This window comes from Myxocyprinus asiaticus, chromosome 18 (assembly GCF_019703515.2).
Source record: "Myxocyprinus asiaticus isolate MX2 ecotype Aquarium Trade chromosome 18, UBuf_Myxa_2, whole genome shotgun sequence".
Lineage (NCBI taxonomy): Eukaryota > Metazoa > Chordata > Actinopteri > Cypriniformes > Catostomidae > Myxocyprinus > Myxocyprinus asiaticus.
The window spans coordinates 2452501-2468006 of record NC_059361.1 but is presented as its reverse complement, the minus strand read 5'-3'; the positions used below and the strand labels follow the sequence as shown (position 1 = coordinate 2468006).

At 37.8% G+C, this 15506-nt stretch overlaps 1 protein-coding gene across 1 annotated transcript in view; it reads left to right on the top strand.

Moving 5' to 3' along the window:
* The first annotated feature begins 2867 nt into the window (after positions 1-2867).
* The window catches only part of sema3e (sema domain, immunoglobulin domain (Ig), short basic domain, secreted, (semaphorin) 3E), a 79756-nt gene continuing 67117 nt past the window's right edge, over positions 2868-15506 (top strand). Inside the window, exon 1 of the mRNA XM_051724610.1 lies at positions 2868-3250. Within this exon, the coding sequence (XP_051580570.1) occupies positions 3118-3250 (133 nt within the window). The 5' untranslated portion in view covers positions 2868-3117. The remainder of the gene's footprint in view (positions 3251-15506) is intronic.

The window sequence follows — 15506 nt, the reverse complement described above, 5'->3', positions numbered from 1 at the left end:
GTAGTCACATTGGGAACACGCCCTGAGTGTCACGTGGTCTGAAGCCCTTATACAATCACACCAATTTATTGGCTGTTGGCGCTTATTCGACGCCCCTAAGGAGCTACGTCACGTGCTCGCTTTCACGCGAACGAGTCAGATTTTCTGCATGAAGGCACGAGCCTATGCAGCTGCTAGAGATTATGGCCATTTCACACAGCATCTCGTTCCCACTCAGGGAACCAGGGTTACGCTCCATGTAACTGAGACTTTCCCTTTCGTGGGAACTCAAGCTGCGTAGTCGCATTGGGAACGATACACATTCACGCCATGCGAACAGTAGCTGCCAACTAACTATGCCCGTGTGGCAAGCATATAGTGGCACACAAGTAAGCTAAAGCATCTAAATAAAATAGAGGGAATTATGAGTTAACTCCTGTTCCAACAGAGAGAACCTGGGAAGCAGGAGTCAAACGCTCATCCAGATTATAAAATCTAACAAATGTATGCAGAGAGTACCATCCTACCGTCATACAAATTTCGTCCAAAGATGCACCTCTAGCCAAAGCCCATGAGGATGCCATGCTCCTCGTAGAATGAGTTTGAATACCCAAAGGCGAAGGTAAACCTCACGCTTTGTAAGCATTTGAAATTGCATCGGCTAGCCAATGAGACAGCCTTTGCTTGGACACTGAAACACCCCTGTTGCGGCCGCCAAAGCACACAAACAACTGCTCTGACTTATGCCACTGGCTAGTATGGTCAACATAAACTCCCAGCGACCAAACTGGACAAAACATATAAAATTTTTCATGCTCATCCGACTCAAAAGGGGGAGGATAGAAAGCCTGAAAATTAATAGTCTGCGAGCGAAATGATGTAGAAACAACCTTGGGCAAATATTCCAACCGAGATCTTAACACCACCCTTGAACACCCTGGTGCAAAATCCATACATAATGCATGAATCGACAGGGCATGAAAATCGCAAACCCTTTGAAATGATGTCAATGCCACAAGCAGAGCCATTTTAAGAGTCAGAAATGTATCAGTGACTGTTGCTTAGGGCTCAAACAGAACACCCGAGAGCACCGCTAAAACAACAGATTAATCCCATAAAGGAACGTGGACGGGACAAAAAGATCTAAGCCTGCATACCCCGTGCATAAAACGAGAGACAAGAGAATGTCTACCGACAGAGACTCCACTGATTAGTGCATGCTCAGCTGCTATAGTGGTAACATTGACTTTAAGCGTTGCCTGGGCAACCCCGGCCCCAAAACGCTCTTGCAAAAATTCAGCACTGTACCGACAGGACAGTGAACTGGATCTTCACCTTTTTTTTTTACATATAAAGCATCCTAGTTGATGGAGCTCTAGCATTAAGAATGGTATCAACCACAGTGGGGGATAACCCATCATTCAAAAGAGCGCCCCGTTGAGGGGCCATACCCATAACTTCCACAAGTCTCGCCAGGGGTCCCAAATGCTGCCCCAAGCCTGAGACAACATGTCTGTTCTGACTGGAATCTCTCAAGGCGCCTTCTCCAGGAGAGAGACCAGAGTCGAAAACCATTCTTGAGATGGCTAAAATGACTGGAGATAAAGATTTTGACAACTCTGTGCTCCCTGGTCACAGGAAAAATACAACTGTGCATGGATAAATTGGAAATTTCCCAGTCATCCATCAGCAGCATCATGATGCATATACTGTAAATTCCTTCTGTAGACTGCACCTTGTCTGTCAATTCATGTTTTCATGTGGATGCATGTTCGCTGCAGAGAAATAAGGTAGTATTCATTGCCATCGATCGGCTACCCCTCTTTGTGAATACGGGCCCTGATCTCGAGATATGGTTCTGTTCTCTCCTATAAAATAAGTCTAAGAGATATTTTCCCATTTTATCATCTGACAGGAGGAAGAAAAGTAAGTATGATCAATCAATAAAAGTCATCTATCCTTAACCTCTTCAACTCTGGGGCATTTTTGGGCTGCCGCCTGCAATTTTTCACACTCAAATTTAAAAGCTCACCATTTACACGTACTGTGGACTAATTGCCAAATACTGGTCTATTTTTTTCTATCACAATATATAGAGGTGAAATGTAGGTGGCACTCTAACGCATTTTAGCCCCCACAGATGTGCTCATCCATAGACATTCAGTCTAATTTTCAGTTCATGCAGCACCCTCATTGTTTCACTGAATATCTCGGCCTCTGCGTGGACTAGAAGTTCAATCTAGGTGTATTTGGGGCTTACAGCAGCAGTGATTGGTGCATAAAAAAGATGCTTGTATTTGAATCAGAATTCACATTTCACTTTGTGATTCTTTTGAAAATCTTTCAAACTGTGGTATTAGCGCAACAAAATACAGTATTCCTAAGAATGAGAATTTTCATTTGATATATGATTTGTCTATTTAAGTGCTATTTGAAAGACTTTTATATTCATATTAATATTTGTACCACATGATCTCTAGGTGAAAAGAAAGGGAGACAAGAAAAAGGAAGCAAACACCTGAGATGACTGAAAGCAACTGTGTGAGATGGAAGGCATGGAAAGGCATTGAGATGAGAACAGAAGTAAAGCAAACAGACAGAGTGAGAGATAGACAGAAGGAGGGGTGGGATAGATGATGGGAGTATTTGGCTGCAGTCCATGCAAGCGGCAGGGGAGTTCAAGCAGTTAGCAGGGGAGAGAGAGAGGATTTCTGCCTGGCACGTGGAAGAGCTGAGAGAGAGAGAGAGAGAGAGAGAGAGAGAGAGAGAGAGAGAGAGAGAGAGAGAGAGAGAGAGAAGAGGCTTCTTCTCATTAGAAGGGGGTGGAAGCTCTCCAAGATCAGCGCACGTCTCTTCGGAAAACACATTAGCTTGAGCACTTACACACACAAGCTGGTTGTGAGTTTGAGGAATTCATCTGCTGTGGTGGAGAGTGACATCAGCAGTCAGACACGGTTGAGTCACAGCACTGGACTTGTTTCATAGACAATTTTCTTCACACTGGACACAAACAATGAAATGACTTTTACCCCACTGATCTGATGACAGCAAACTCATGTTCTTCTTTAACCTGTGAATGTAGGCTGCTTGCTGTGGATTGTAAGGAGTGAGTGTGAGAGACGTTTAAGAAGTGTTTATATGCCACCGGAGTGTGTGAGGATGGCACATGGTGTGTGGACAGTCTCTATCATGATCTGCATGGCACCGTGGATCATCTCGGCAACTCAATCAACAAAGAGCCTGTATCCAAGACTACGACTGTCTCACAAAGGTAAGGCAACAGGTGTATGTAAGTGTGTGTGGATACTTTGATGTGAGTGTTTTATGATTTAGGAGAGAGACAAATTTAAATACTAATAAAAGTATTTTCAGAAGTATATATCAGAAAATAGAGCCACCTGTCCAGAATGTTTAATTAATTAATTTATACTTTAATATTATGAAGGCATTTTATCAAGCAATAGTCATATATATATATAATGCATTTATACAAATCTGTTTTCTCTCTGTTTGTCATATTTATATATAAATTATATATAAAATATATAAATATATATATCTACATACATACATACATACATACACAATATATATATATATATATATATATATATATATATATATATATATATATATATATATATATATATATATATATGACAAACAGAGAGAAAACAGATTTGTATAAATGCATTATATATATATATATATATATATATATATATATATATATATAGTGTATGTATGCATGTATGTATATATATATATATAATGTTGGATATTTTTTTTCTGTTTGACCAACAGAAACAAAACTGATTTATATCAATATGCTATAATATGATAAGGTTTTAAAAAAATATATGTGCAGTAATATAAATCAATATCATAACATATCACTAGAGTTATGAACCTATATTGTTCAAAGTGTGTTCCAAGTGTGAGAAGGTATTTGCAGATAACATATGTGTATTAGTAATGGTATTTTGAACGATAATTAAAGACAGTGAAGTTAGTTATGGATGTGTGGATAGCTCGGCTGAAGCTATTTGTATTGCCATAAATACATCTGGATTTTCTTTTATCTGTGTTTTCTTTCAGTGTTAAGGTGGTTGAGCTTTTACAGTGTGGTTTTCTGTCAGTTTAGGTGGTTCACTAAAGGAATGCTAACTGTTCTGTTTACTATGCTGGTGTCTCATTCGTATGTTTACTGGAAAATTCAGGGAAAGATGGGGGCATCCTTTGTAGATGAACACCTTAGCTCTGAGCAAATAGCCCATACCACCGTATACTTCTCTCTCACACACACTCACTTTCAGTTTGTCTTCCTCTTTGATAGAAATGCTGTGGAAACAGTGTCATATAAAAACCCCCGCCCCAGTGTTGGTAATGCTTGAGACTCTGTGTGGAATGTCAGTGCCCAGTAAATCATACCAATGTCCACACCTACGAGATATCTGCACAACCTGTGCATGGAAAACACTTTGCTTCTGACAGAGAGAAACATTGGCAGTATTTTTAGTGTTTTTACACTTAAGCAGAGGCTGAGGTAGCCTGGTATGTGGGTGCAAGAGAGAAAGCCTGGGTTACTTGTTTTGGTGATTCCATGTCAAATCAACCAAATTTCAGAAACATCTCCGGCTGAAATTTTGGACTTTTTCTGTAGAAAGATAAACCTAAATGATGATAAAAGCCAAAATATTAAATGCCATGGATAAATATTTACTGAGTAATCCATTAGTTTGTAGAGGCGGTCAAAATAGCCTTTGATTTAAGAGCAAAAGTACAGGTCAAAAAAATAACCTTACAAAAGAGTCAGTGTCATTATTTTATGTTTACACAGAGATTGGTAGATCTGTTACTAAAATCAGTTGACTTCAAGACCCTTTGTTGCATTATATGCCAATGGTGAGAGTCCACAAATGGGAAAAAAACACTTTTTTGTGTTGTTTTTCCAAAGTTGGAGTGTCGATATCTCCAGAAGTATTAAATATATCTTAATATCCTTTTATATTCTGGTTCAGAACAAACTTTCCTTGTGCTTTCTTCATTTTTATGGCCCTAAATGGTTGAATCCCAGAGATATGGGGCTCTCAATGTGGCTCTAGGTGTAAATTGTTCATTGTTACACATTTTCAATGGTTGAAAACGGTGGGTCACATGGTATTTCATCATCAAATATGTTTTTATTTTACTAGTAAAAAATATATATATGATATATCAAAAACAAACTTGAGCCAGGGACCTATTTGTTTTTAGCTAAAGCTGTTCTGAAAATATCAGTAAATATTCCAAAGCACCAGTTGAAGCTCCGCTATTGCACGGATGTGTTGAAACAGTTTTTTCTTCTCTTTCAGTTTGTCCTAATATTGATTCTAAGTGTCATGTCATGGAAAAATCTCTTCCCCTATCCTAATCATACCTCACTTCTCCCAGTTTGAAAATAATGTTCGATTTAAAGGTTTATTTAAATCTTTCCTCTGAATGTCCATCTGTCTTTCAGTCTGTATTCCATTCTTTCATTTTCTTCCTCGTTTACTTGGTGTGTTCGCTCTGCATGTCTAGACTGATAAAGGTCACTCGGCAGAGCGAAGATGCATTTTTGCATGAATCCTATCATTATGGAATGAAAAACATCTAGGCTTCGAAATGTGTTTCTGGAGCACGGATATCTTGAATAACTCTGAGGTAATGGAGGTATTTGAAGAACTTGGATGCAATCAGATGAGACTCATATGTGGATAAACTCATTGGGATTCCCTTGGGCTATGTCTTAAATTATATTTGGCATTAAAACCAGATGTTTTAATTCAATGTTGCCCTAATTTGTCAGCAATTGCATGTGTTGTGTACTTTTTCGCCCATCAGACACAGAGGCTGGTAAATAGCCAGTTATACTAGATATTTCTATTTTTTTATTCAAATGCTTAATTTGAAACAAAGTGTAAAGCATTACAGGAATATCTTTGGTTCAATACAAGTTAAGCAAAAATCTGTGTTCCAGTGAGACACTTACAATGGAAGTCAATGGGGCCAATCTGTAAATATTAAAATACTTGATGTTTCAAAAGTATAGACACAAGACAAAAACAATATGTGTGTTAACATGATTTTACTGTGATAATCACTTACTAACCGCATCTGTGTACAGCTCAAATAATAAATTAGTTTTAAGAGAAGAATTAATGTAAGTGCATTTCTAAAATTTTAAGCTTCACATTTCTGCCTTAAAACACTCAAAAAATTGGCCCCATTCATGTCCATTGTAAGTGCCTCACTGGAACCTCCATTTTTGCTTATTTTTAACCTCGTGCGACCCCTTGTCCACATGCATGGGCATTGCACTATACACAGCGCATAACTTAATTTCATTTAAACTGACTGATCTCAGTTCAGGAGACTCTGTGATGTCAATAAAGGGTTAAACTTTCAACATATAGAGTCATGTGACCAAACTACATGGTGTAGATCAGTGGTTCACAATTCCGGTCCTAGGGACCCCCAGCACTGCACATTTTGGATGTCTCCCTTATTTGACACACCTAGTTCAGCAATGGAGCTCTCTGCTAATGAGCTCATGATCTGAATCAGGTGTGTCAGATAAAGGAGACATCCAAAATGTGCAGTGCTGGGGAACCACTGAGAACCACTGGTGTAGATCACAGCGGAGTTTGTCTTTGGGAGAATCGCCACCAAAACTACACCTGAAATCTATCTGAGTCTCTAATTTCATCCGATTTGCCATTTTAAAAATGTCATCGATTTATCATGAAACAACACGCTGTTAAACACAACGACCACATACGTGGACTGTACGCTCAGCTTCTTAATAATATCTGATATTCAATGTGCATTGCATTGAGAATCAATGAATGCATCTAAAAGCTGGAAAATGCTTTATATGGAGTTAGGATGACAATAAGGTGCATTTCAAACTGTTCTGAGACCAGTGCAGACAGACCGCACACTGGAGGTTAAAGAAAAGGAGGGACGAGTTGAAATAAATTTGTTGTGGAAATCAACATGGTGTCGATTTAGCTTAACTTGTATTAACTTGATTTGCTCTTTTCTTAATATTATCAGAGCATGCCATATTTCTTGAAGCATATTGGGTGCAAAATAACAGTACAAAAGAGAATTCCCAGTTCAAACAGTTGTTAAAGCGCAAAAGCTTTAAATCGCAGCTCTGGTATCACTTAGCTAAGCTTTGCTTTGTGTCCCAAATAAACGAGAATTAGCCAAAGACTAATTACGTGTAAAGGAAGCTGATTTCAAAATAAACTTCGATTCAACGCCTTGAATGTTTTGGCTTCGTTGTCTAACAGCTGAACCAACAACACATTCTACTGCTTTGCGTATGTGGGTGCACATTTGATATTTATTTTTAAATGCCTTCAGTCTAATAAGGGTAAGAAAAACAACAAAAGTGAGAGTTAAGGGAATGCCACTGAAATCTGTGCAATTTGTATGAGTTGCGACTTGGAAAAAAAAAAAGTTTGTTTTTGAGGGATAATAACGCTTCTGGGATTTCAGGCATGAAAGTTCTTCGGCGATAACATCCCTGATTGGCAGCTGAATTAGATGCAGGTATTTTTAAAAGAGGCCAGATTATTTAGAGGTGCAACAGTACGGTCTCCAATGGGGGCATAGAAAACAGATCTCCAAAAGTTGTATATTTATTCGAGAGTCAATTCAGTTGAAATCTACTCTAAACATTATTTCAAAACACTTCCAACTGGTTCTTGGTGTCCGACCCTTGATCGCGGTGATGTCACGCTGTTAAGATAGAGTTAGAGTTTCGTGCATTACCTTGTATAAATAAACCATGCTGTCTTCGGTGCGGTATTACGGAACACTTACCCCTTGCAAAACTTCAACACAGAGCCCCCAAAAAGCTCTCCAGAGCTTTCAGTCTATGTCCAGAGCTACTTATAAAGAGTGTCCGTTTCTTATCCTGAATCTAAAGCCGTTCAAACACACAAATCTTTGCGGGCCTCCAGTTGGTCCCAGCAATCATCACACAAATGGATGTTCAACATTTGACGAGGTTTATTGAAACAGTCCAAACATGTACAACATAGTTCCCCCTCACAGCTATATGAATGTGAGACAAGTGCGATATTTTGATCGCTGTGCCACTTCAGTACAGTCATACATCCCCACACACTTCCATTCCCCCCATGTTATATGGTCTATAAAAAACAAGCTATAGTAGCTTTTCTATCATCACTCAGCATTAAATGACTAATCACAGTTTGAGCTCTATAAATCGGCTTTTCAGCACCCTTCAGCAGAGAACATTATCTGAAGTCTTGAATTCAGCCTTGGGATTTATTTTATGGAGCTTTTTGTTAGTGAGAAAGAAAGTTGCACCAAGATCTGAGTTTAATTGTTGTACTGACAGTATAAAAGGCCATTAGTCAGCTCATACTGTATTGACACTTTTGAACCTGCCTTTGATCAGACAACATGGGCAATCTATGTATAACCTATGGGAATCGTAAGGAATTTAAGGATTCGGATTCCTCTTAACGATGCTGGTTTCTTAACAGTTCCATGGACAATTCTTTTAGCACTTTTTAAGAGAGATATATTTGGAAATTAGACATGCAATTCTTTTGAAAGGATGGGCTCAAAAGAGTCATTTTCTCGGGAAATGACCACACTGGTCGTTGATTCAAAAAACCAACTCATAAGAGTAATTTGCTCAAGATTCTGGCTACACTGGTCACGCTGTATGTTTTGTGTTCTAGATTCAAAAGAAATGCATTGGTTTGGGAATCTGACTACACTAGTCGAACTGTATGTTGTACGCTGTTGATTAAAAAAAATTACTCAAATGAGTCATTTGTTCGGAAGTCAGACTATACTGGTAGTGCTGTATGTTTTGGGTGTAGATTCAAAAGAACCGGATCATATGAGTCATTTGTTCGGGAATCGGACAACTCTAGTCATGCTGTATGTTTTACTTTGTTGATTCAAAAGAACCGGCTCATAAGAGTCATTTGTTCAAGAATCGGACTACACTGGCCGCTCTGTATGTTTCGGGTGTAGATTCAAAAGAACCAGCTCATAAGACTCATTTGTTCGGGAATCGGACTACTCTAGTCACGCTGTATGTTTTACTCTGTTGATTCAAAAGAACCGGCTCATAAGAGTCATTGTTAAAGAATCGGACTATTCTGGTCATGCTGTAAGTTTTACTCTGTTGATTCAAAAGAACCGGCTCATAAGAGTCATTTGTTCAAGAATCGGACTTCTCTGGTCATGCTGTATGTTTTACTTTGTTGATTCAAAAGAACCGGCTCATAAGAGTCATTTGTTCAAGAATCAGACTACTCTGATCATGCTGTTTGTTTTACGCTGTTGATTCAAAAGAACCGGCTCATAAGAGTCATTTGTTCAAGAATCAGACTACACTAGTCACACTGTATGTTTTACTCTGTTGATTCAAAAGAACCAGCTCATAAGAGTCATTGTTAAAGAATCGGACTATTCTGGTCATGCTGTAAGTTTTACTCTGTTGATTCAAAAGAACCGGCTCATAAGAGTCATTTGTTCAAGAATCGGACTACTCTGGTCATGCTGTATGTTTTAATCTGTTGATTCAAAAGAACCGGCTCATAGGAGCCATTTGTTCAAGAATCGGACTACTCTAGTCATGCTGTATGTTTTACTTTGTTGATTCAAAAGAACCGACTCATAAGAGTCATTTGTTCAAGAATCGGACTATTCTGGTCACGCTGTATGTTTTACTCTGTTGATTCAAAAGAACCGACTCATAAGAGTCATTTGTTCAAGAATCGGACTACTCTAGTCATGCTGTATGTTTTACTTTGTTGATTCAAAAGAACCGACTCATAAGAGTCATTTGTTCAAGAATCGGACTATTCTGGTCACGCTGTATGTTTTACGCTGTTGATTCAAAAGAACCGACTCATAAGAGTAATTTGTTCGGGAATTGGACTGCACTGGTCGCAATGTATGTTTCATATTGTAGATTCAAAAGAACTGATTCATAAGAGTCATTTGTTTGGGAATTGGACTGCACTGGTCGTGATGTATTTTTCGTGTTGTAGATTCAAAAGAACCGACTCATGAGAGTCATTTGTTTGGGAATCGAACTACACTGGTCGCGATGTGTTTTTCGTGTTGTTGATTCAAAAGAACTGACTCAGAGTCATTTGTTCGGGAATTGGACTACTCTTGTCATACTATAGGTTTTACTCTGTTGATTCAAAAGAACTAGCTCATAGGAGTCATTTGTTCAAGAATCGGACTATTCTGGTCATGCTGTATGTTTTACTCTGTTGATTCAAAAGAACTAGCTCATAGGAGTCATTTGTTCAAGAATCGGACTATTCTGGTCATGCTGTATGTTTTACTCTGTTGATTCAAAAGAACCGACTCATAAGAGTCATTTGTTCAAGAATCGGACTACTCTAGTCATGCTGTATGTTTTACTTTGTTGATTCAAAAGAACCGGCTCATAAGAGTCATTTGTTCAAGAATCAGACTACACTGGTCACTCTGTATGTTTTACTCTGTTGATTCAAAAGAACCGGCTCATTAGAGTCATTTGTTCAAGAATCGGACAAATCTGGTCATGCTGTTTGTTTTACGCTGTTGATTCAAAAGAACCGACTCATAAGGGTAATTTGTTCGGGAATTGGACTGCACTGGTTGCGATGTATGTTTCATATTGTAGATTCAAAAGAACTGATTCATAAGGGTAATTTGTTCGGGAATTGGACTGCACTGGTCGTGATGTATTTTTCGTGTTTAGATTCAAAAGAACCGACTCATGAGAGTCATTTGTTTGGGAATCGAACTACACTGGTTGCGATGTGTTTTTCATGTTGTTGATTCAAAAGAACTGACTCAGAGTCATTTGTTCGGGAATCAGACTACACTGGTCGCAATGTATGTTTCGTGTTGTAGATTCCAAAGAACCGGCTCATAAGAGTGAGTTGTTCGGGAATCGGACTACACTGGAAATTCTACTTTTTGGTAAACAATGGAATTTTAGCCCCCTAACAAAATACTGTTTCTGTTAAAGTTACATCATTTTAAATTTTTTCAAATGCAATATTTTATAGTTCCACATACAAATGTTTTACATTTCTTCCATCCTCCCATTTCTACATGCTGTCCGTGTGTTATAAAGTGCCGCAATCAGGCCAGTGGTTTCAATTTTTGTCATTCCAAAAGCCAGTTTCCCCTCGAGTCCACAACACATGAAAGAGGAAGGGCTTATACAAGTAAATCCCCTGTTGTTTCATCACACAGACATTGTATTGAGATAATGCTGCATGTGATTAGTGGCCCGCAGGTCATTGCGTAATTAATGATGTTCTTGGGAGAGTTTGTTCCTGCCTCTTCCTCCCCCCAATGTGGCTTTCTTTGTATTTCTCCTGACAGTTGTTGTTAAAGATCTGTTTACCCAACAATACACCCATAATTTCCTTTGAAACAGGGCAGCTGAAGGGTTGCCATGGAGACAGATTTTTCAAAGACAGTTCAATGACAGTTCAACCCTGGACTTTAAAAAACTTCACTGTGAGTACAGTGAGCACAGGACAGTATTAAGCACTGTATTTTAAGTCGTGTGGCAGTCTGAGATCATGAGGCTGCTCGGAAGATGTAGAGATCTGCTCGTCCCACTGCAAGTCTCCACAAACGTTCCCCGGTCAATGCATTCCAAGAGGGCATTGACCAGGGAACTGAGCATTTTCCTTGAGTGCCTTGGCATCCGAATGGGGGCTACAGCCTGCATACAGCCCATTTTCACTGGAGCAGGACACCTTATAAGTGCTGCTGTGATGCCAGAATAGCTGCAGGTACTGTGATGTCATTTTTGCCTCATTGCGGTACAGATTTGAGCAAATGTTGAATAAGTTATGTGCATTAAGAGTTCTGGTTCAAACCCAACCAGGTACTGGCCAAAGCACACAAGGACAAGTAAGTACAGCATTTTGGAGGTCGACCGATAGTGGATTTTGCCGATACTGATAACTAAGTTGGTGGAAAAGTCTTTAAAAATAGTTTTTAAAATCAATTTGTAGAATGTTAAAACAATTCTTAGTCTTTTCTTACTATGACAAGCACAGACACAGAGGCTACAAGAGGCCAAAATGAATAAAATCCCAGATGCAGTTTATTAAATTTCCAATAATTACCAGAAAAGAAAAGGAAAAAAAAGATTTTGTGCATAACACAGAATTTTTAATTATAAACATGCCTGAAATACACTAGAGACTTTTATTTTAAAGTGACAGAGACTTGTGACAATGCTCTATAGTTAGGTAAGATATTTACCAAATTCACCAGAAGTCTTGGGTGCAGTTCCAAGCAACATAGCAGTATGACACTTACAAAAAACATCTGATTTACACATAACACAATTTACACATCTTGTTACACAACACAATATACACCTAATAATATACAATATACATTATACACAAAATAAGAAGACTGTATACAATAAAAAGACACTTTTATATATATATATATATATATTTTTTTTTTTTTACCATAAAATATTCATTCATTTTCAGGATTTTAACCCTTTAAATGCCAGTTTGTTTATATAATGCCACTGTTCTTTTTTACACACGCACAAACACACACTAACACACACACACAAACACACATGCACACACATAAACACACACAAACACACACACACACACACTCACTCACACACACACACACACACAAACAAACACACACACAGCATTTTTTTCTGTATATCAATTCATTAAGGCTCATTCTGGTTGCTTACCCATTTCTTTTCTGATGATTTTGTTGTGTTGTGGCTTATTTAGTTGTGTTGTACACCACCTATTATTTGATGCAAAACTTATAACTTTGGAAATACAACACATTTTTAGCCTACACAAAATGACATAAAATGCAACAAGAATTGCTTTTTAATAACACAATGGCCTGGAATTTCATCAAAAGATTCAAAAGTTCAAGGTTAGCGGTCCATGTATCTGTGATATACTGTACTCGAGTGATGATTCTGTTGTGCTTAATTGATGTTGTGTCCTCTGAATAACTAATGCTCTTTGCGTTCATTCACTCGCTTTATGTGTCCATGTGGCATTCATTTAAGAGGTGACATCACTCACAAACAGTCCACACAACACAACAGCTTGGCAAAGATGGTGTAATTTTCTCTCGCCGTGCAGAATATTTCCTAACTCTCGCAATCCAGAGAGCTGCATCGTCGATTAATACTTTTATACCTCTACACTTGGTGGAAATTGTTCAAATATTTTTTGATGCCTCAAGCCCAGTATTCTTCTGCAAGGCTGTCTCAGTTTAGTGGCAGTTCTTGTAGGAGGACTCGAGTAAATCTAATCGTCTTAAGGATGTAAGTGAATTACGACGTGACATTACTCAGGAGATATACTTACTGAGGTTTAATCTGCTCTCTGACAGTTCAAGAATTATGATATATAAATGTCAAGGTTTACTGTTATTGTTGAGTAGTACATTTCATTTTTATACTTCTTCTCTCTCTCAATCTTTCAAAGCGGCTTTCTCTGCCAAGGTTAAATAGGAACCAAAAAATGTGCTTTATGAACCAAAATCTTTGGCGTCTCTCAACACATCAGCTGTGAGTGTTGAAAGAATCTGCTTTTTACATCTGCTATTTGAAGTGAGCATGCAGCACACCTTAATGCATCCAACACTTATGTGTTTTAAGACTTGGAGGTTTTTTCATCTCTTAAATGTGAACAGTTATCCCAGGTGGGAGGAAATTATAGGGAATAAATCCATGGAAATCCCCTCAGTTTGTTTTCAAAGGATCCCTCTTCAAATGGGTGTTTATCTCTGTACATGCCAAGACATTGAATTGCATGAGTATCTTAATAAAACATTCAAACGTTTGAGGTTTTGAAGGGAGAAATCTCATAAATATGATAAGATGAGATGAATGTTTCCTGTAGAAAATACATCTTCCTGTAGAATTCTGTTATAATAATATGTATTAAAATATTGTCAGGGAAGACTCACCTATAAGCTTTTCTAAATTATTAGCCATGTAACTATCACTATTACTTTTTCTCATACTTCAGGTTGGAGAGTTCAACAAACCCCTACGATTTTTGCCTGGTGGACAGTAAAATGCTAAAACAAAATTCCAGAAACTTACTTTAAAGGAGGGACACGTGGATAGAAAGCACCCAGAACACCTTAGCAACAATCTAGAAAGCCCTAACAATGACCCAGAAATATATAGCAATGCACTAAACACATTCTGAACACCTTAGCAACCACTAACATAGAAAAATCCCCAAAAATGCACTAAAAGTACATTTAACCCTTCAAGCTCAGATGGGCTCACCGGCGGGTCCGCGAGAAAAAAACAGAATCATCAAAATATAACTACAGTTTTAACGAAAACAAAACGGGTATCGTTTGAAAGCTTAGAATCTCTACTTTCCAATGCATGTAGACATTATGACCAAAACTGAACAAGTGCTTTGAAATTTGCAGACATATCAGAAATGTTCCATTTTCATAATTTATAAAAATAGTTGCACTGTACATATTATTGCAATCAGTAAAAACGTCAAACTGATCAAATAGCCATGTGTCATATGTTGTTGGAAAGCTCTCAAAGAGTAAAATACAACAAGCATATTTGTTTTACTCACAGAGAAAATTATAGCGAGTAATAGCTGAGTATATATCTTTGACAATTATATTGGTGTTGCTTATATGCTGCATTTTCGCTTATAACTTCACGAAATATAAACATAACATAAAATATCACATATCATTACTTAGAGGAGGTGATTATCTTTCAAACGCACAAGGTAATCAGATGCAGAGATCAGTAGATAATCCACATGAAGCACAATGTTACATATGGCCACCAGGAGATGGTGCCAAATGCATGACACAGACTCAATGATGACTCAAATGACACAGAATGAAACTCATTCTGTGAAATCTCATTACTAAAATCATGTCTGCATGCTATGTAAACCTTTAGTCATTGTTATGTTTGCATGTGTAATTAGTTCTTATGTACAATTATTATGTTTTATTTGTTTGGAGAGTCTTTTGGATACTATGATCAATTAATTTTGTAATGCTATAACTTGTGATTGCTTTGTTGTATCAACACAAAATTTGACATGATTGGGAGCAAAACAATAGCAGTTTTTCAGAGCCACCTTATTTACACCCAGAGATATATAATGTCTAATAAGAAAAATAAGCAATTTTAGGCTCTTTTTTGTATGCCACAGAAACAAGAAATCGAAAAAAAAAAAAAAAAAAACATTCAGAGCTTAAAGGGTTAACACATTTGAAACCACCTAGAAATGTCCTTAAAACGACTCTGAACACCCTGAGAATGCACTAAAAATGTATTTAGAACACCTTAACTAGCACCTAGAAATGTTCTAACAATGACCTAGAACACCCTACAAATGCAATTAGACACATTAAAACACCTTAGAAACCATCAAGAAATGCCCTAACAAAAACTATGAACACCTTAG